We start from the raw sequence: 22,880 nt of genomic DNA, 5'->3' as shown, positions 1-22,880 counted from the left end.
ACCCTTCTAGTGAAAAGTGCCGTGATTCTTCTGGCACAGCCAACCCTTTCAACTTGTAGGCCAAGGAGATGAGCTTTACCAACCAAGATGCAATAATCTTGCTGGAATACGTAAAATCATTATGTTCCACCTGGAATGACAAACAGATGCTCCGACTTCCTGATGGCAGAAGTCGCCTTGATTGCATCTAGTACCACCACGCTATCATCCCTTTTTATACCTGTAAAATTTAAAAGTCCCAGTTTGACTTGAACACCCCTTGTATTACATTGTCACTATTGCACACTCCTTTGCAGACAACATTGAATAAACCACATTGGTCCTCCAAAGAAAGTTAGTTGAATGTCCCAACCATGGTCACGCAGACCAAGTCAAAAGGGGAAGTAAATTAACCTTGCAACATTACAAACTGCTTAGTATACAGTGAACAGGTAAAGGGGTCCTTTGGATCACTTGTTAACTTGAAGAGACTACACAGCCTGGATTGATAGCCTTTTGTTCACTTCAAACAGATTTGCATTACCATACAAGTCTATGGAAACGCTAATCATTAAATTCTGAATGATGTTAAGCATCTCAAACTGCAGCCATCAACACAATCCAAAAGCCCATCAACACAGGCTCTTAGGCCTGGTTCCCACCCATAGATGTGCGCAGCCTATTGTATTAGGGTGTGCACCTCAAAGCTCCAACACATATGCATTTGTGACATATTAACCAGCGTCTTCCCCACTCATCATCCTAAAACAATGGGGGGGGGGGGGGGGGGGAGAGCAGGTGAGCACCCAGGGGGACCTGGGCAGCAGAAAGAAAAGTAACTGGGACAAGAAGGGTGGCATACATTGGTACCAATCCCCTGTATTTTCCTCCAGTGGCAGCTGAATATTGGCGAGAGGAAGAGGAGAAGCCTGCTTTCAGCTGTTGCAGAAGAAAATACAGATCGGTCCATTAATTTCCACTCCAGCCGCCTATCCTGTCCAGGTTCTGGGGGTGGGCAAGTAATGATCGCAGCTTACCTGTCACCTGCTCACAATTGATGGGTTGCCAACTCCAGGATTAGGGTGTGCCCAGGCACACCCCTTGTGCACGCCTATGTTCCTACCTATGCATTTTTTAGTGCAATTTCAGTTTTGCAGAAACACACTACAGTCCATTTAACATGGTTTCCTATGGATATAGTTCACATCTGTGCATTTTATGGAAAGGGCCAGGGACTTTTTTCTGTTTTTTTGTACAATAGACTTCAATGGATCAAAAACATGTATTGAAAAACGCAAAATGCACCTGGAATATGTAAACTGCAACCTGCATAGGTGTGAACCAGGTTTTACACATCTTCAACCCTAAACATTATGCCTGATGTTCTCTTAAATGTACAGTATCTCACAAAAGTGAGTACACCTCTCACATTTTTGTAAATATTTTATATCTTTTCATGTGACACTGAGGAAATTGCACTTTGCTACAATGTAAAGTAGTGAGTGTACAGCTTGTATAACAGTGTAAATTTGCTGTCCCCTCAAAATAACTCAATACACAACCATTAATGTCTAAACCGCTGGCAACAAAAACAGAAAATTGAATTCAAATACTTACCGTAATTTTCGTTTCTTGACAAGCTCCATGGCAGCACAGCTGGCTATAGGCTCCGCACCCCATGCCTCAAGGACTTAACTCATATAAATTTGAGCCCACCTACAGCCTCGGCGTTCTGTAACTAGTCCTACCAAGCTGGGTGGGATCTGCACTGCCATGGAGCTTATCAGGAAAGGAAAATTACGGTAAGTATTTGAATTCAATTTTCTGTTTAAATTTTCAGTTTTCCTGACGGCTCCATGTCAGCACAGCTGGGAACTAACTAGCCAAAACAGGGGAGGGATAATGCTACACACACTCCTCAATTCTGACTAAAAAAACGGAAGCCAGGATGCCTCTGCCAAACTCAACTGTTATTAAGCCATGAATATGAATATTTTGGTGCCCACGTAGCTGCCTTGCAGATAGTTTCAGACACTCGGCCTGCTGCCACTCTCAAAGTCGAGACCCTTCTAGTGAAAAGTGCCGTGATTCTTCTGGCACAGCCAACCCTTTCAACTTGTAGGCCAAGGAGATGAGCTTTACCAACCAAGATGCAATAATCTTGCTGGAATACGTAAAATCATTATGTTCCACCTGGAATGACAAACAGATGCTCCGACTTCCTGATGGCAGAAGTCGCCTTGATTAAACATTTTAAAGCTTGGCCCACATTGGATGGGCTAATTTCTTGAGTACTCCCCAAAAGTTCGGAAAGTCATAGCTAGGAGGTGGATCTATGGGGAACAACTGACGTTAAGGATGTGGTTGAAAGTTGTGAATGCGGACATTCTTCTCTACTGTATGACGTTCTTCATTTTCTTCTTCATTTTCTTGAATAGCCACAGTGAACAAACGCAGATTAAGTCAGTTGACGGTTTTCAGCCTATAAGGCCTTAGTCATAATCACATTACAGACATAAAACTTTGAAATAAATAGTAGCTCTAAAGATCACAGGCTCCACCCATTGATTGTCTTAATTGACCGCAGGCAATTATCCAAAAAAGAGAATCAAAAACGTTGCTTCTACAGGAGTTTTGTGTTCTGCCTGTAGAAGCAACTCAATGTTATCCTATGTGTCAATGCACATTAGGACGATAACAGGCAGATTTTGAGCTCAACGTTTAGAGGCAGGAAATCAGTGTTTCTGATTGGAGCTCACTGGCAGAAAAAACGTAAAATTCTTCTAAACTTGTCTACACTTTGTACAAAAAATGCTCTAAATGAGCGTTTTTTACTCCCAAGAGAACAGACATCTTTTAAAAGTGGTTGTAAACTCTGTACAACCACGTTTACCTACAGGTAAGCCTATATTAAAGCTTACCTGTAGGTGCTGGAAATAACTCCTAAACCTGCACGGTTTAGGAGATATTTACTATATACGTGTGCGCCAATGTCATCAGTGCATGCGCATTTTAGAAAGGGCACGATTGTGCCGTTTCTAAAGGGACCATGCCGTGACTGTCGGCTCCCGTGAGCATGCGCTGGAATGACGTCACGTGACTCCAGCCAGTCACAGAGCCGGAGACCACAGCCCCGAAAGGAAGAGGGGTGAAGATGGACGCTTCCAGCCAGCGGGCACATCACAGGCTTTGTTTCCAGGTAAGTGACACAGAGGGGGTGATTTACTAAAAGTGGTCCACACACTGAACTGCAGCGGTGCATAATAACCATTCAGCTTTTAACTTCAGCTTGTTCAATTAGGCTGTGAGAATAAAACCTGGAAGCTAATTGGTATCTATGCAGAGCTGCACCAGATTTTGCATGCTGCAGTTTTAGTAAATCAACCCCATAATGGGCTATTATGCGATGCATAGTAGCCCATTATGCTTTACCTTTGCAGGCAAAAAAAGAGGACGTAAAACCCATCAAGGTTTACTTCCTATGTAAGCCCAGTGTGGATGGAGCCAGGATGGCCAAGAGTTTCTTGTTGACCATTATCCAAAAGAGTTTGATCTTAATCATGTCAAACGAGATAGTGGGAGTATTCCATGACCTAGTCATCGCAATATGGGCTGCTAGAAACACAAAAGAGATGTCTTCTCAGATGTCGGAGCCTCTAGAATTGGTTGGTTCAACAAAGCCTGTTGTGGGTTTTTATTTTTAAAGATTTGTACCTGTCAGGGAATATAGGATATTGTAGACATGAATCCAAAATCTGCTGACTTTTGGGCATTCCCTTCCCTTTCTGTCCAGTAAAACCACCTGTCAGCAAGACAGGAAGTGAAGGCCAATTTCTTTAAAGGCTAACTCACCTCTTTGCACCAGGTTACACCCACATTTAGGGCGCAACATGTAACATGGTGCAAATGGGACCCCCTAACCCGCAAACCGTGGCAGATAGACTTGTATTTTTGCAATAGAACACGACGCCATGAGCAGCCTTTAACTGAACCCAGGATGGCAGTAAGATTTGAATCCTTCTCCACGCAATTAAAAGCTAAGTAAAAAATTTTTTGGTTTGGCATACTTAAAATTACCCCTTGCTTTCTGTCCTAGTGACCACACAGGCAATAGGCGGAGTGTACCCAACATGGTTCATAATCTAATGAAAAAAAGGCAATATTAGACCCATTTGGTGGTATTCTGAATACCTTACATACATCATCTCGTGAGAGACAACTACATATGCAAAATCAAAATACCAAATTTGTCTTTTACAAATATGAGATCAGATCTTGGAAATTAAGTGTGGTGATCAGAGGATTTTGATCCAGAAGAGAGTTTATGTTTACCTGCTGTAAAAGTGAAACACCTCTCTCTTATGAAATGAGCCTCCTCCCTCCCACTTATTACTGGTGGCAAATTTCCAATGTGCATGTTATCTAAACCACTTTAATCCGGTTTTCCTGAACTTTGCCAGGCCAGACAATAAACACTATATTGAAATCTTCCAAGAGCAAAACAATGGCACCATGTAGCAAGTCAATGTTTAAACACAGCTCTGAAATGCAATAAAAGGTGATAATTACACTACAGTTTTCATAAAGAACAAAAGCACACTGGTGATTTAAGCAATAAAGTAGGGGATATCCATTTCCAAAAGGAAATGTGAACTTGGATAATAGGGTCAGAACCCTCTCCCCTCAGTAGCTGCCTCATTGTGTTCATCAAGTGAATTGCCTGGGTCACATAACCCCCAAAAGATGGTTCAATGCTGAAGAGATGGGCAAATCAGCCAAAGCTCTTGGATGTTGATTGAGAGAAGAGATTCTTCTGATAGGGTGGCTCAGATTTCCTTCCCAGTCCAACATCTTGCGACGAAGGAAGGAAATTGACAATTCCAGAGCAGAACTCCTACGAACTTCATACAATCTGGTCTGAAACAAGTCTCACACCGATAGAATGTTGTGTTAGAATGTCTGGACAGTTATGTTGTCTGACAGAGCCTGCATCGACTGTTCCCTCAAAAGGAGGTTGCCTCGATATATAACAAGAGAGCATCAGTGCTAGTACTGGGGCAGGCACCTTGGTGATTACCCAAGGTGCACATGAGAGGCCAAAGGGCAAGGCCACAAACTGGTATTGTAGGGTGACCATAAACAAAGTATAAGAAATGCTTTGTTTTTGAACTGGAAAGATAAGGTCTTGTACCTACATTTCCCTAATTTCAGCGGAAAATAGAAAGTCCCCCTGGTGAAGGGAGGAGATGACGTTCCTGGTAGATTCCATTAAAAAAATAGCTTATTGTTGGGTTGATGCACAAGGTATTACTGTATAATTCTATAATACCTGCACACTCGGAGAATGTTGTAGGTTTCTTGACCCTGGTTTTATTATCAGTTCCTACTCTTTTTCACCATCCCCCCCCTTCCGTTTTTTTTTCCAAACTTTTTCCCACTCCTTTGGTTTTTATTCCTCTTCCTCACAGCTGGGGCGATTGGGATTGTGTACTGTTCCACTGCATGTATGCTACGACATCATATGTGCACCATGCCACTGTATTTCTATGTACCTTATAATACTGTTTTTTTTTTTATTGTGAAGTTTTGATACCAACTGTTGCTATCAGTGATTCGTTTTTTGTATCTTTGTACTTTTACACAGGTGTACGTTTAAGAGAGATTTAGTATACATACAGGTAAGCCTTAGTATAGGCTTAGCTGTAGTTATAATTAATAAAAGTGGACTTTACTACTGCTTTGAGTCAGGGAACTTTGGACAGGTTAGATTCAAACCCCTGAAAACATTCTGCCACAGGAACTGGGGCAATGAAAACATGATCTAGAAGACCTGAGAGCACCAAACAGAGACTTGCTAAACTGTGCAGTGACACAAGAATGGCGGAGGTGAAACTCCCTACTGAAACCCTTGAAGATAATCTCCAGAACTTAGTGTCAAGTGTCCATAAATGTTAAACTTTCCCCACTTTGGAAAGTACGGGTGCAAGTTTATGCTGACTTTGAGCCCCAGACCTTGTAGATGGACTGGTATTCAAGTTTTGGGTACAAACCTGGTAGGTGCAGGTGTGCAGAGATGTTTCTTCACGGATGGTAAGGAAGAAGACACTTCCTGTCCCCATCTCAACGGTTAATTTCCTCACCGGAACCTTGAGGATGCTGGAAAAATTTAGGGAGGGTTTCCTGATTCTGGGAGGAGGTTTTAACCTCACATTAGACCCGAGTATGGATACTTCAACGGGTAAAACCCCACTATCTTTCAGAGCATTAATATATGTAAAGCAATTGTTGCGCTTTCTCCACTTGGTGGACAGCTGGTGGGTAATGCACACCGGGGTAAAGGACTATAGCTACTATTCTAAAACGCATGGTACATATTCTCGTCTTGATTTATTTTTTGTTGACCAATTTTATTTGAACAATGTTCGTTTATGTACAAATTGAATCTATAACTATCTCAGACCATGCTCCTATAACTTTGACCTTTTTTCCGGTCGCCGCAGGTCAGGTGGAACGGACCTGGTGGTTGAATGAGTCACTACTAGATGATAAACGTGTAGTGGAGGCATTACTTCTTAACATGGGAACATACTTTGAAGTGAATATACCTGGGGAAGTGTCAGAACAAGCGGTTTGGGAAGCCCATAAGGCTGTAATTAGAGGTGAATTGATATCACAGGGCTCTCATATTAAAAAAGAAAGACAGAAAGAGATAGCAGACCTGTTGGGAGAAATTAATGAGTTGGAGACAAAACATAAAACCCATCTTAATCCAGCTGACGCCCAACAACTAGAGATATTAAGATGTAATCTCTCACAATGCCTGGACCGTAAAGTCAAAAACAAGTATAGATATTTTGCACACCGGTGTTACAAACAAGGGAATAAATGTGGTCGGTTATTGGGCAGACAACTTAAAAAGCAGCAGGACTCCAGGCACGTTCATAGTTTAATGGTGCACAATAAGAATTTCATAGATTCTATAATGTCTTATATAATATCGTCTTCAAGCGCCAGGGAGGGAAAGCAGGTGGACGAGATCTGAGATTATATCAAGGACTCGGCGATGCCCTCGCTGCCCTCCGGGATTACTGAAGAAATAGAACATCCAATTACTATAGAAGAACTGGGTAGAGTAATAGCGGCCTTGCCAACAGGTAAAAGTCCGGGGCCGGACGGTCTGACGAATGTATACTATAAGAAGTTTATTTCTATATTAGCATCTCCATTATGTAACTATTTTAATTCAATTAATGCCTCTAACCCTTTGCCCCCCCCCCCCCCCAAAGCCCTATTGGCTTATATCACAGTCATAAATCAGTGAAGGATCCGCAATGTTGTGCCAATTATAGACCCATCTCCCTACTTAATTCTGACACCAAACTTTTAGCCAAGATCTTAGCCCTTCGACTACAGAACCATATAGTGAAGTTAGTCCACCCAGACCAGATGGGGTTTATGAAGGGCTGTGAAACTAGAGACAATACTATCCGTGCTCTTCATATACTCCATTGGATGCAACAAGGCCCTGACAGAACCCCAAGAGTGGTACTATCAATGGATGCCGAAAAGGCATTTGATAGGGTGAACTGGGTCTTTATTACCGAAGTGTTGAGGGGGGTGGGTCTAGGTGACCGTATTATGGGCTAGGTGTTGGCACTATATGCGGATCCAAGAGCTAGGGTTAAGGTGAATGGTACACTCTCGGACCATTTTCATATACGTAATGGTACGAGGCAAGGGTGCCTGCTTTCTCCACAATTATTTGCTATGATACTACTGGAGCCCTTTCTTTGTAAAGTAAGGAAAAATATGGAGATAATGGGGATACGTATTGGATCTGTCGAACATAAAGTCTCAGCTTATGCTGATGACTTGTTATTTTATCTTTCCACCCCTCGGGCATCTCTATTTGCTTTGATGTCTGAAGTTCAGAGATTTGGTAGTTATCTAATATTAAAATAAACTTTGAGAAGTCTGCACTCATGCCCAGTCATGTCCCTCCAACTATGGTAGCGACAATAAAAACAATATTCCTACCCTTTTATCTGGAATACTGACTCTATCTGGGGGTGCACATTACATCAGACCCAAAACTTTTATATGAGCTTAATTATATTTCTCTATTGCCGGGAATAACAGGGGACCTGCAGAAATGGAAGGGCCACTATTTAACATGGTTTGGAAGGGTGAGTGCTCTTAAGATGAGTATATTACCCAGAATAATCTATATTCCACACACGATACCAATTACACTCCCACAGATCTTTTTTAACATTTACGGAAAGCTTTTGTAGCGTTTGTATGGAGAGATAGATGACCCAGGTTGGCTTATGATATGCTATGTAGAAGTAAATTGGAAGGAGGAGTGGGGTTACCAGATGTAGTCTTGTATTACAAGGCGATGGGCTTTAGTACGTATTTTGAATTGGTGTCACGACTCCTCCAATAAAATATGGGGTTCTTTAGAGAAGACAATGGCGGGTACAAATCTGATGGGTGCCCCATGGATACGGACATTATCAAAGGGCCTCTCACAATGGACTTCCTCTCTAACCCGGAATTCTTTATCCGTTTGGGATAAATTGAATAAATTAGGTAAATATGCACCTCAGATATCCCCTCTGGCTCCACTGGAGGGATACCCTTAATTTCCCCATGGGGAGGAAGTAGGTGCATGGGGCCGGATGGGGGTACGACATGTGGCAAAATCACCCCACGGGGAATTCTATCACCCTTTTCAGAGCTGGCTTCAGGCTTGGGGAATGTACCCCTAAGCCAGGTGGAGATACAATCAAATGACGTTTTTCTTTAATAAACTGAAACCTCTATTAAGGCCTTTAAACTCACTCACCATATTCGAATCTTTATGTGTACATATAACAAATGGGAAACATTTGTTATCACAAATGTATAAACTAATCTTAAGTGGCCAAAACACTACAGTACCTTATTTTGTTAGAGAATGGGAAAGAGAACTAAATCAGGTATTTACTTCTACACAAATCAAAAAAATAATTAAATCAGCTCATTCTACTTCTATAAGTTCTCATGTACAAGAAATGTCATATAAATTCTTAGCTAGATGGTATCGGACTCCAGTTAAGCTGGCACAGATGTACTCAACATCTGATGCCCGCTGCTCGAGGGGGTGTGGACAGAAGGGCACATTTCTCCACCTATGGTGGACATGCCTTAAGATCAAACCATTCTGGGAGACAATTGCTCCATGGGTCAGAAGGCTGTCCCCTAGTCCCAGTGAATTTACTCCCACACATTTCCTATTTCATGGGGTGCCATTGTCCATTAAGTCCTACAAAAAAAAGCATTACCCCGCATTTATTAAACATAGCCAAATTAATACCAAGGTTCTGGAAACAGACTTTATGCCCTACTCTGTTGGATTGGAAAAGGGAGGCTAATTCAATAATGGAAGCCGAAGGATGGGTATATGCGCTCAAAGACCAAGAGGACAAGTTTAAAAATATATGGGTAGGATGGGAGTTGCACTCTCCAGAGATCGATATAGAGTTAACAATGCCTGTGATTTAAGCATGTATAAAGTGCCGCTTGCTCCCTGCATAAATGCTTCCTGAATTTGTTATATAGTTAGATGACTTTGAATGGTTATATTATTAAACCCCCCCCCCCCCTTTTTTTTTTGTATAGATGTAGGTATGTGCATATGGGTAGCATGTGCGTATGGGTACATGTATGCACACATCCGTAGGGGGAAGATGTGTTCCGACATCACCTCAAAAAAGGGGAAAAAGAAAGGAAAGTCACAGGGGTATTGGGATGAATGGTTTGAAGTATGAGAGATGGTGTTGTTATATATTTAAATGGGTTAAAGAGAGTGGGCACACATGGACTGGGTACAGTAGTAGCATAATATGGGTATAAGTGGGTATAATAAATCACCTATTAAATATGGCAAGACAATGTAATTTGTCTAAGCGGATTGGGGAAGGGAGCGAGAGAGAGAAGAGAAGTAATAACCTTTATTATCAAATGATCACGTTTTTGTTTTTTCTGTATAAGGCCTCATTCACATGAGGCAGATCTGCTCAGCGGAGTCCACCAGCTCAGCGGGGGATCTCTCCCCTGATCTCCGCTGAGCCAGCGGATGACAGGTCCGTCTCTGCTCACTGAGTGGGGAGGGGCCTGTCAGAGCGCTGCTGTTACCTATGGAGGGACTGGACGAAAACAGACAGCATGTCCGTTTTCATCAGATCTCATCCGATCCGATAGGACGGATGGGAACATATCACCATACGTCTGATTTTAGCGGATCGGATGAAACGTCACCAGTGACATCCGTTGCTCCATAGACCTGCAAGGAGCGTCCGTTCAGGTCCACCAAAAAAAAACTGACAGGCGGACCTGAACGGTCCGTCCGTGTGAAAGGGGCCTTAGTCAACTCAACTCAGCACATGGTGGCAAAGTGGCCCTTAGAGGCCTTTTTACATAGATTTTTTTTTTACACTAACAAGTGCACAATGAATTTATGGATCTATCCATCATTTATTTTTACTCATGGTGGTAATTAGGCCTATAGAGGCCTCTTTCATAATAGTGACTTTTACACTAATAAATGCACAATAAAATTTTGGTTCTTCACATCCCTCTCCCCCTTTTTTTTTTACTACTAAATATGCTACTATGCTATACTACTAAATATTCACTTTTTTTTCATTGAATTAGGGGTGTAATAAATGATTGGTGCACCGAGAGATATTAGGAACATGAATAGCTAGGGAGGTTGGGGCCCTCAACTGGGGGGGTTGCTATCAGAGCAAATTCAACCTTTTTAATATATTGTATGTTAAGATGGGAAGTGATTTTTCCCCCTTTTTTTTGTTCTCTTTTCTTCTTTTTGAATAGTTTTGAATAGAATATTTTGATATGTGTATATAGAGTTTTGGATATTATGTAAATGTTATATATGGACACGTCTTTGTCCTTAGTTGACTGTTAAATTGAATTCTAATAATATAAAAACAAAAAAAACCTAACATTCTGTGGTAAAAACCCACGGGAAGCAGGAAATGTATAGAATCACAGTGCCCCAAGTACAAGAGTTAGCCCCCAGTGTTTTGATCCAATCAACCCACTCACAAAGACGAGGTAATACCAGTGGTTTTAGACCTGGAGAGCACTCTGTGGCTACTTTTTACTGGAATGGAGCCGGAAAAGTGCCCTACATGCAAACCAGTGCCCAAAGGGGTCTTCCAGTCTAGCCCTGCAGCGTCCACTGGGGTCCAAACATGGCACTCCTAAAGCCATGGTAGTGACACATAGCTGCAGAGAGACCAGCTCTAGCATCAATATAGACTATAGAGAATATTTTTGATTGAGGAAATAAAACGATGCTAGCAAAAACAGGTTAGTCTTTTACCCAGCAGATCTGAAGAGACATCCATCCTACTCAAAAACTGAGCTATGCTGGTAGTTGGAAGGGATATCCTGGGCTGGTCTACAGTTTTTAGTTTGCCAGTGTCCAATCTCCCTGTGTGGCAATATAATCGAACGGTGAATGACTTCCTACGTTCATTAATCGAAAAGAAAGAAATCTGATCGCTTTCAAAGGCTTGGCTGTGAATTTTGACCCAAGTGCTTGAGGTAGCCCACAGTGCTTGTGAAGTTTCATCTTCACAAGCAACAAAGAGAATGACTGAAATTTGTTACCATAAATGCCTCTGTAGGTGGGATCATAGAGCCGGCAGTCTTTGAGGGACAGTGCCAAAAAGGAGGTGACTTGCAGCCTAAGCTGTATTTTTTGGGGTTTTAAAGGGTAACTTGACTTTCGTAGAAAAAAAAAATAGCAAATAAAAAAAACAATATAGCGTAAGCCATATAACAACTGCGACACAAGTCATATTGTAATTGAATTTTATTAAAAATTGCCTTTCCAATCTGCCGTATAATAAGGCTTACCTGTAGGTACTGTAAATATCTCCTAAACTTGCACGGTTTAGGAGATATTTACCATATACGCTTGCGCCGACGTCATAGTTTCTAAAGGGCCTGTGCCGTGACCGGCGGCTCATGCGCGGGAGTGACGTCATCGCGGCTCCAGCCAATCACAGTGCCCGAGCCCGCAAACCCAGAAATAACTCCTGGAGACATCTCGCCAGTCACAGCGGTATACGGGGAGCGCTGCAACAGCTTCGATCCAAGGTAAGTATTTCATAATGAGCAAGTATGCAATGCATAATAGTATAGTTCATTATGCCTTTGTCTTGCAGGTATTTTTTTTTTTATGGGTTTACAACTGCTTTAAAGCGGAACGTCCACTTTTGGGTGGAACTCCAATTTAAGGATGGTTTTGACTTGTGGCTGATTAAACAGGACAAACTTTGGCCCAATTATGTGAAAGCATTAAAGGCGGCGTTCACCTTTTTAAAAATAAATAAATAAAATATATAATAATAATAATAATAAAAGCACATGATTTAGCAGGTAAAAATAAATGCACTTATCTCTTTACGCTGTAGCCCGCAAAACATTGCACCCGCAATCAGTCGTACGCGGGTGCAATATCAGAATCCTGCAAACACTTCACTCAGCTGTCTGCCTGTACCTGCATACGGCAGACAGTCCCTAAAGTACAGGATGAATCAATAATCTACGAGAACGCTCACCAACACCCCCACAGCTCACTGAGAACTGCAAACTGTCTGCCGCGGTGGAAGACAGGACTTGTAGTTCGTTCATTCATTCATTCACAGATTGCTGTGAATGAATATTGCGGCTGTGTGGGCTGAGCACTGCACAGCCGTGCTGGTTTTGACATGGGACAGTGGGTGCAGGGAGAGGATCCCCCCCCTGTCATGGGGTGGGTGGGGTGAGGTCGGCTGCTCCAAAGTAACACAAAACACCATAAATATGGGTGTAGCATGTAACATGTTACAAAAGGTGAACGTATCCTTTAATGCTTTCACTGGCACTAAAGGAGTACATACTCCTAATGGTCTGCACCCCCCTCCCTGTGCATGGTGTAAGAGTACATGTATGCACTTGTACCCAACCTGCATGGCACTACTGCGCCTTCTTCAAGATCCTCCCTAGTGGGTTCTGCGCCTCCCCCAGAGGCAGTGGCGAATGGTGTTTTTTTGTTTGGGAGGGGGCGGCAAACAACCACCCCTGTGGCACCTCAACCCCCATCTCCCCCGCGCTGTTTGCCTGTCCACCGAAACTTACCCGATCAGCGGGCACATCAGGGATCATCGGGCAGGGGGACAGGCTGCAGCAGGCATCTTGCAGCATCTTCTGTGTCCTCTTCCCTTCTGAGATCACGGCGGCTTCCGCCGTGCGTCTCCTCCCCTCCTCCTAGGCGTCCAATAGGATCGCCTAACCTTTCAGCCAATCGGGAAGTGGGTAACAGACCCACGCCTCCTGATTGGTGGAGAGGCGATTCAGTGTTAGAAAAGCAAACATTCATTTGCTTTTCTAACATATCTGGGTGGACTCCGAAGGGCTCAATGCTCTGTGCTCCGAGTCCACCCTATTTTGAAGCCTATTAGAGCCTTTGGCTCTACTCAGGTGCTTAAAAAAAAAAAAAAACAAACAAAAAACACCCCAGCTGCTGTAATTCAGGCGCCCGAAAAGGGGCCGGACGCCTGAATAGGGGGTGGCTACAGCGGCCATGGATAGATTCATGCAATGCATTAATCTATCCATTAACCATACATGAGGTTGGCGAGGATAGAGGGGGCGGTGCCCGTGTGCCCTTAATGCACTGGCCGCTCCTGCCCACAGGCCAAAAATCAATGATGGGGGTTCAGATCGGGGGGGGGGGGGGGGCAACGACTACAATTGCACCTACCCAATGCAACACACAGGGTGGTCAACATTCAGACCTGAAGGCAGCCTCTGCATAATACACAGTGTCGCAAACTTACAGGTACAATCCCAGTATCAATGTTATCCTTCCTTTGAGGTTCTCAGAAGGGCTGATGTGCAGCACCCAATTGTCTGGCAAAAGGTTTTGGGTCCCAACCAGAGACAAATTTGAAAAATTCTGCTCGATCAGAGGGCACTCATTTTATAATGCTAGATCAAAAGATAACTTAAAAGCAGATTCTGATTTCACCATAGTTGCAATGTTTACTGGATGGGTGTTATCAGTTCACTGATTAATATACGTTCCTCTTTAACCTACCAGCCAAAAAAAAAAAAAAAAAAACTTATAGATATTTATTACAACAGTATAAAGAACACGGATTTTGTGGGCGGCATAGTATTATTCCGCAAGCAAGAAAAACTCAGCTCACCGAAATTAGTGCTGTGAGAGATTCTGATTGGCTGCTATGAAATGACTGTACAGAACACGTTATCAAGATTCTCCGCGTAGCCAGGAATGACTATTATTAAAAAAAAATTTTTAAAAAGTTTCATCGTTTTAAAATGTTTTATATATTTCTTACAAAATATTTCACACACTCGTCTCAGTCTTTCCTACAGTTTCACTTTGAACGGTATAAAAACATTTTTCCAATGATCTCCAACAAAGCTTTCTCCGTTCTCGTTCCTCTGCGCTTGTTGTGGACGATGCAAAAAGGATAATGTGGTCCTCGGTTGTGGAATACGATCGATCATCAGATGTTCCATTTCTCTGTCCGTGTCTCTACACGCAGCACCAAGCCTTTACCCAAGATCTCAAAATCCCCCAGAATGGCCTCCACATTGGGGACCAGTAATGAGCTTTTACTGTCCATCATCCGCCCATTAATATTGGTGGTCTGCAAGAGATTAAAATATAAACAAGTATCAATAATAACACTGGCCAAATACCGTAAGGAAAAAAAATTAAAATAAATCAAAAACCTGCATACATACAATCCTAGACGCACAATCCAACTTAATCCAGCAGGGGAAATGATAAATTCCTTTCCGATCTAACAATGGCAATTGGATATTCCCAGGATCAACAATCTCTAGTGTTATTTACCAAACTATTTTAATATCCCTTTTATATACTTTATTATGCAAAGTATTAGGACGCTTGTCTTTACACAAACATGAACTTTAATGGAATCCCAGTCTTAGTCCGTAGGGTTCAGTACTGAGTTGGCCCACCCTTTGCAGCTATAACAGCTTCAACTCTTCAAGGAAGGCCGTCCACAAGGTTTAGGAGGGTGTCTATGGGAATGTTTGACCATTCTTCCAGAAGAGCATTTGTGAGGTCAGGCACTGATGTTAGACAAGAAGGCCTGACTCACAGTTTCCGCTCGAATTCATCCCAAAGTGTTCTATTGGGTTGAGGGCAGGCCAGTCAAGTTCCTCCACCCCAAACTCGCTCATCCATGTCTTTATGGACCTTGCTTTGTGCACTGGTGTGCAGTCATGTTGGAACAAAAACGGGTCATCCCCAAACCGTTCCCAGAAAGTTGGGAGCATGAAATTGTCCAAAATGTCTTGGTATTCTGACGCCTTAAGAGTTCCCTTCACTGGAACTAAGGGGCCAACACAACCCCTGAAAAACAACCCCCACACCATAATCCCCCCTCCACCAAATGATTGCGGCCCAGTGCACAAAGCAAGGTCCATAAAGACATGGATGAGCGAGTTTGGGGTGGAGGAACTAGACTGGCCTGCACAGAGTCCTGACCTCAACCCGATAGAACCCCCAACATCAGCGCCTGACCTCACAAATGCGCTTCTGGAAGAATGGTCGGCTGCGGACCTCATGGGGTTCACACTTTATTGACATGCGAGTATCCATTGGGAATGGGTGACTTTTCTCTTCCCCTATACGTATACCCTTCCTACAACAATACACATTGAATTCTACTTATTGACCCTTATTCTTTTCTAGATTTTGGTGCAAACTGCCCCTGAAGAGTGTTTTGAGACACGAAACGCGTCGGGCTTACGCCAAGCACCAAACAATTAACCCCTGTACCAGGTTTATATACCACAGTGTGTTTTTAGAACTTTTAGATTTTGTCATTTTAGAATGGATGCATCACCTATCAAGGATTTTTTTGCCCTGTATCATCTGGGGGCTTTCTATTTTGTCCATAATGTATTAATCATTGTGTATATACTGTACGATGTGATTGTTATTTTATACCTGGGTATTTATGATACCATGTTATTGCCTCTCAATAAAATGATTTTTTTTATAATGGTAACTGTTCCCTGGCCTCTCTTACCCACTTCATTTAAAGTCGCAAACCTTTCTGTTTCATGTTCGTACAGGGATGGAGACCTGTGTCTCATTCAAAGTCCCAACCTTTCTTGCTTAACCCCCCCTGGAAGAATGGTCAAACATTCCCATAGACACACTCCTAAACCTTGTGGACGGCCTTCCCAGAAGAGTTGAAGCTGTTATAGCTGCAAAGGGTGGACCAACTCAATATTGAACCCTACGGACTAAGACTGGGATGCCATTAAAGTTCATGTGGGTGTAAAGGCAGGTGTCCCAATACTTTTGGTAATACAGTGTATTTTGTGCATTTTAGGAATGAATCCAGCTCTTTTTACAAAGGATAGTGTAGCTAATTTTGCACCTTCCCCCAATACTAATGTACATTTTTTACAAGCGCATATTTTCATCCTACCTTAAAAGACTGTGGTGCGAAGCTAGAGGGATTCCATAGAACGCCAATAACATCCCCTCCGTGTTTATCGTAGAAGAACAGAGCAAAATCCCCGTATGAGTCCTGAGGGAAAAGGAAATTGGGAGAGAACACTTAGACCGATACATCGCAGAGTACAGTATGGCCTCCTACTAAAGAAAAGCATACCCGAGAGGTCAACCGGCTTCTGATGAATCCAATACTTAACCACTTTACTGCGACAGTGCGGGCCGGCCGCACAGAATCACATATATGTACATGATTCTGCATTTCCAGGTAGGGGCGTGCGCATGAGCGCCCGGCTGTGCTGTGATTTGTCACAGAACATGCCGATCACCCCCTGCTGTTAAAGCGGAGTTCCACTCAAAAATGGAACTTCCGCTTTTGGGAATCCTTCCCCCGCCACCCTCCGGTGTAACACGTGGCACCTTTCAGGGGGGAGGGGGGGAGCAGATGCCTGTCTAATACAGGTATTTTGCTCCCACTACCTCCCCCCCCCCCCCCCCCCCCCGCGGTCTTCTGGGAGACACACGGGTCCCAGGAGACAGCAGGGACCAGTGGGAACACGCACTGTCCTGTTAAAAGTCGCTGATCGCTGCCATCACTAGATATAAAAAATAGATAAATAAAAATTCCAGTATATATCCCATAGTATGTAGACTATGACTTTCACACAAAACAATCGGTATACATTTATTGTTTGTTTTTGTTTTTACCAAAACCATGTAGCAGAATACTTTTTGGCCAAAATTTTTTTTAAGAGATTTTTTTTTTTTTTTTGGATATGTTTTATAGGATAAAGTTAAAGAAAATATTGGGTTTTTTTTTGTTTATATAATAAAAGAAAATCAAAAACCCAGAGGTGATCAAATACCACCAAAAGAAAGCTCTATTTGTGTAAAAAAAAAAAAATGATATAAAATTGTGTTTGGGTACAGCATTGCATGACCGCGCAATTGTCAATTAACCCCGAAGCGCGGATCTACTTTGCCGGGAGGCCATCAATAGATGTCCTTCCCTTTGCACGCTCCCTGCGCGCCCCCTGCAGAGCGCACGCTGTGATCAGCCGAGTCAATAAAACTCGGGTGATCACAGATCGGAGTAAGGGGTTGATCCCGGCCCCTTACAACGTGATCAGCTGTCAGCCAATGGCAGCTGATCATGCGATGTAAACAGAAGATTATCGTAATCGCTTTTTTTTCTTCTTATGCTGACAACGTGAGGAGAAAAAAAAAAGCTGTTCACCGGCTTCTGTTGAAGGGACATCGGTCCCGAAGAGGAAGAGGCGAAGCTGCCTCATCTGTGCTCACCTGTACCGCCTGCCAGTGCCACAAATCAGTGCCCACCAGTACATAAAAGTGCCATCAATCAGTGCCACTTATCAATGCCCATGAGTGCCACCTATCAATGCCCACCAGTGGTACCAATCAGTGACTCATCAGTGCCACCTAGTAGTGCTGCCCAGTGTCACCTACCAGTGCCCATCATTGCCAGCTATCAGTGCCACCCATCAGTGCCCACCAATGCCAAATCATCAGAGCCCATCAGTGCCGCCTAATCAGAGCCCATCAGTGCCGCCTAATCAGTGCCGCCTAATCAGTGCCCATCAGTGCCGCCTAATCAGTGCCCATCAGTGCCGCCTAATCAGTGCCCATCAGTGCCGCCTAATCAGTGCCGCCTAATCAGTGCCCATCAGTGCCGCCTAATCAGTGCCCATCAGTGCAGCCTCATCAGCGTACATCAATGAAGGAGAAAAAAGACCTGTTTGCAAAATTTATTAACAAAATATAAAACGGTTTTGTATTTTTTTTTTTTTATTTCAGTCTTTTTTTATTTTTTGAGCAAAAAATAAAAAACCCAGGAGGTGATCAAATACCACCAAAAGAAAGCTCTATTTGTGGGAACAAAATGATAAAAATGTCATTTGGGTACAGTGTTGCATGACTGCGCAATTGTCATTCAAAGAGTGAAAGCGCTAAAAGCTGAAAATTGGTCTGGGCAGGAGGGGGGGGGGGGGGGGGGGGGATGGGTATGGGTTTAGGTGCCCAGTGAGTAAGTGGTTAAAATAACACAGTGCCGAATAGCAAAAACTGGCCTGGTCATGAAGGGGGTAAAATCTTCCAGAGGGCAAGTGGTTAACATGCGGTACATAGCCAGTATAATAATGTCGCACTGATCTGATCTGCATTTTCGAAAGCCTGACCAAGTTGGAAGGGGCGGCATGGGAGCCTTCAGCATTCCCTATTCTGTCCCATGTAGGAGGAATGTCCCATATGGACATGGTAGATCTGCGACCGTTCCTGGGAGAGGCAGAGCGGCGATCTGCCTATGTAAACAAGGCACACGGCCGTTCTGACAGGGGAGAAGATGGAGATCTTGTGTTCCCGCTAAGCAGGAATACCAATCTCTGTCTTCACTCAGTCAGAGCATCACCCCCCCCCCCCCCGGGACACACTTAACCCTTTGATCGCCCCTGATAACCCTTTCCCTGCCAGTGTCATTAGTACAGTAACAGTGCATATTTTTAGCAGTGATCACTGTAATAATGTCACTGGTTCCCAAAAAAGTGTCAGTTTGGTGTCTGATTTGTCCGCCGCAATGTCACAGTCCCGCTAAAAATCGCTGATCGCCGCCATTACTAGTAAAAAATAAATAAATACAAATTCCATAAAAATATCCCATTGTTTGTAGACGCTATAACTTTTGCGCAAACCAATCAATATACGCTTACTGGGATATTTTTTTACCAAAAATATATAGCCGAAAACACATTGGCCTACAGCGCAAAAAAGTACAAGCCGCAGAAGTGATCAAATACCACCAGAAGAAAGCTCTATTTGTGGGAACAAAAAAAAGGACGTCAATTTTATTTTGGTACAGTTTCGCACGACCGCGCAGTTGTCAGTTAAAGTAACGCAGTGCCGTATCGCAAAAAATGGCCCGGTCATGAAGGGGGGGTAAAAGCTTCCGGGGCTGAAGCGGTTAAATCGATCGATAATTAAAAGCATTTGAACCCAATTTGAAGACAATTTTTAGGCAGATTCTCACCCTGAGAGATTGAAGGTATAACTGAGCTGGATCATAATCCACCACAGGGAACTTCAGGGCCTTGACCTGAGCGTCCTCCTCCAGAAGACCACGGGAAAACGACTTGGCGGCCTGATCCACCGCCTCTCGGTGCCGGGGAATATGCTTGGGGTTCAAGTGGATCAGCACATCATAGAGGTCCAGGGGAGGCCGGAAGATTACCTGTGCAAAAGAGAAAAATTAGGTCAAATTTATAAACGTGATTTTAAGAAAGTGATTATACGGAAACTAAAACAATCAAAAGGACCACAACATAAATATTTGGGGAACAGTATTTACACGAGTTGTCAAAACAGACAACACAGCAGGAATTGCCAGTCTTAAAATGGAAGTAACCCCCCCCCTATCGTTTTCAGCCAAGGAAGCTGCCATCTTTGCCTCTGTTTAATCTACAACTGCCATGATGCTGTACATGTGATCAGTTATGACACCAGCCATTGGATGGTTTGACAGTTTGGTTGAGAGTACAACCAATGGGGAGTGTTACATTTCTGGCGCATACCGGAAATGAAACTGTTTTATGGATGGGTTTTACTTCCGCTTTAAGTAATTTTAGCATTTGTAAATTCTAGGCTTGAGCTATTGCACTCTGTAAAAATCTGCTAGATTGTAAGTTATTATGAGCAGGACCCTCTGAACCCGCTTGTATTTTCTTGTAAATGAACTGTCTTCCTTTTATATTGTAAAGCACTGCGTAAAATAATACTAATACAGGCAATTTAGAATGGGTGGTAAGGAGATAAAGATAGATAAGTGAAAGGGAGACTAAAGCGCCACCTGCTGCCTACAAATTGGATTACAAAAATATGAAGGTCAAGCTGTGATCTTACTGTCCCCTACCACTCTCCTTTATGCTGCAAAGGCAAAGGTGGGGGGTGTAAATATAGCGTGGCAAAAAATTAACCCTGATGTCGCAAGTCTGTGGGCAATACCGCTCCCGTGGAACATTGCCTATTTAAATTGGGGCATCCCGTAAATCTTATTGGAGAGTTAAAGCGGAGTTACACCCATTTAAAAATCAGCAGCTACAAAAAGTGTAGCTTCTGACTTTTAATAACCAGACACTCACATGTCCCACGGTCCAGTGATGCGGGCGCACGAAGCCCCACTCTTCTCCGTGGCGCTGGCATTCTAACTGTGGGCGCCCAGCTGTGGCTTCACAGCCGGGCGCACGCTGCGAATGGCCGGGCAATCTTCTGGGACCTGTGACGCATCCCATAAGATTGCAGGGAAGGAGGGGGGAGAGGTGATCTTCCTTCAGGCCCTGCGGCGCCAGGGGCGGAAATGGGAGCTGGGTGCCTGTAAAAAAAAAAAGGGTACCCGCTCCCCTCCAAAAAAAAAAAAAAATTACATGCCAAATGTGGCATGTCAGGGGGTCATGACACTTAAAGCGGAAGTTCCATTTTTGGGTGGAACTCCGCTTTAAGCTGCCTGTGGATGGTGCCAAGTCAACAAGTAACCACCCTGTCCAGACAAACTGGGTCTAAGGATGTAGGTCAATGCATAAAGCAAGTGAGGTGGAGCCAGGAGTGCCGACGGGGGAGCCGAGAAAAGGAGGATCGGGGCTGCCCTGTGCAATTCTATTGCACACGGCGGGTAAGTATAACATGTAACTTAAAAAAAATAAATTCTTTACAACCACTTTAACTGCCCACATAACACGTGTGGCTGCAAAAGGGTGGGGTGTTAAACATACGGCACTCAAATGCATCACTGGGTGACCCAATGTTTCTGTGCTGAGGGCCAGTTCACACAGTGCTTTTTTTTGTGCATCTAAAAATGCACAGAAAGAAGGTTACATGGTTTTCAAATGGCATAATTCACGCCAGTGCTTGCGGTGCCAGTGCGTTCCGGTTCCAGAAAAAAAAAAAAAGTAGAACATGCTGCATTTTTCCTGCACAGAACTGAACTAAAACACATCAAAACGGCACCGGAACTCATCAAAACTCAAAAACTGCATGACCTCCAGTACAGTGAAAAAGAACCAAGAAGAGGAAGAAGGAAAAAAAAAACCCTTTCTGGGACGCATCAAAAATGCACCAGAATGCATATAAAAAAAAGCGTGAAAAATGTGCATGCAGAAACGCACCCGGAACAGATCTGGAAGACGCTTTTGTGGTGTGAACTAACCCCGAGAGCGCGCTCACTGCACATTCCCAGCACAGAGACCAAGCTGTCAACACAGCGCACTGTCCCCACTAAGAATCAGTAGCCAACAGGATCTGGTTCCCAATCATGTGACCACTGTGACAGCCAATCACAGCGGTCACATGATCACTGATGCTTTCCACCCCCTTGACATACATATCCTATTAAAGGGAAACCGGGGCTGGGTGGGAAGGGGTTAAAGACTTTATTTCGGCTTTAAATGTTTTATGTTGTAAAAAAACAAAAAAATCATAAATTACACATCAGTATTAAAAAACAAACAAACAAACAAAAACAGCTCAACTAAAAATGTAAACTATTGACCCAAAACCATTAGAGAAGCTCTCAGAATGGGCCCCATGTGGACATCTCACTAAAAGCTTGTGTCGGGAAAGCGATTCCTAAACAGAAACCCCCAACAAAGGATTTATTTGATGTGAAATCATTCACTCCGAACACAAAGATAAAATTTGTGGTTGCAAAATAAGACGCGTCCTCTATAAAGGAACGGCGGCAGCGATATTGATGTGCAGAGGACCTTGCAGACACAATTGCCCGTGGATGGGAAAGTAAACAGGAATCGCGCTCCCCCCGCTCTGCAGAGTTATATAGAGAAGACAAACAGAAATTCACCCGGTTGCATAACTGGCATTGTGCAAGATGAGACCTGACAGAGGAGACTTGTTTTTCGCTCAGGCGTAGAAAATCTGGTCTGTACTGTGTTAACATACTGCGCAGCGACAGGTGGGAGACTGCCTCACCAACAGGGGATTCCCAAGTGCTTATAATTCCGCGTACACACGACCAGACTTTACGGCATACTTGGTCCGGCGGACCGGAGTCCGTCGGACAATTCGATCGTGTGTGGGCTCCAGCGGACTTTTTTTCCCCAAAAGTTCGACGGACCTAGAAATGAAACATGTTTCAAATCTTTCCGATGGACTCGAGTCCGGTCGAAAAGTCCGCTCGCCTGTATGCTAGTCCGATGGACAAAAACCGACGCTAGGGCAGCTATTGGCTACTGGCTATGAACTTCCTTGTTTTAGTCCGGTCATACGTCATCACGTACGAATCCGTCAGACT

The 22,880-nt window shown here is 43.6% G+C and overlaps 1 protein-coding gene across 1 annotated transcript in view; it reads right to left on the bottom strand.

The window, feature by feature from the left end:
- Positions 1–13,775: 13,775 nt before the first annotated feature.
- The window catches only part of NOL6 (nucleolar protein 6), a 109,912-nt gene continuing 100,807 nt past the window's right edge, over positions 13,776–22,880 (bottom strand). Inside the window, exons 24-26 of the mRNA XM_073618408.1 lie at positions 19,611–19,811; positions 16,545–16,646; positions 13,776–14,720 (exon numbers count right to left, since the gene is read on the bottom strand). Coding sequence (XP_073474509.1) covers positions 14,577–14,720; positions 16,545–16,646; positions 19,611–19,811 — 447 coding nt within the window. The 3' untranslated portion in view covers positions 13,776–14,576. The remainder of the gene's footprint in view (positions 14,721–16,544; positions 16,647–19,610; positions 19,812–22,880) is intronic.

The sequence above is a fragment of the Aquarana catesbeiana genome, linkage group LG01, assembly GCF_042186555.1.
Source record: "Aquarana catesbeiana isolate 2022-GZ linkage group LG01, ASM4218655v1, whole genome shotgun sequence".
NCBI classification, from domain to species: Eukaryota; Metazoa; Chordata; class Amphibia; order Anura; family Ranidae; genus Aquarana; species Aquarana catesbeiana.
The sequence above is the reverse complement of the archived record's forward strand: the minus strand, read 5'-3'. Positions and strand labels throughout refer to the sequence as shown.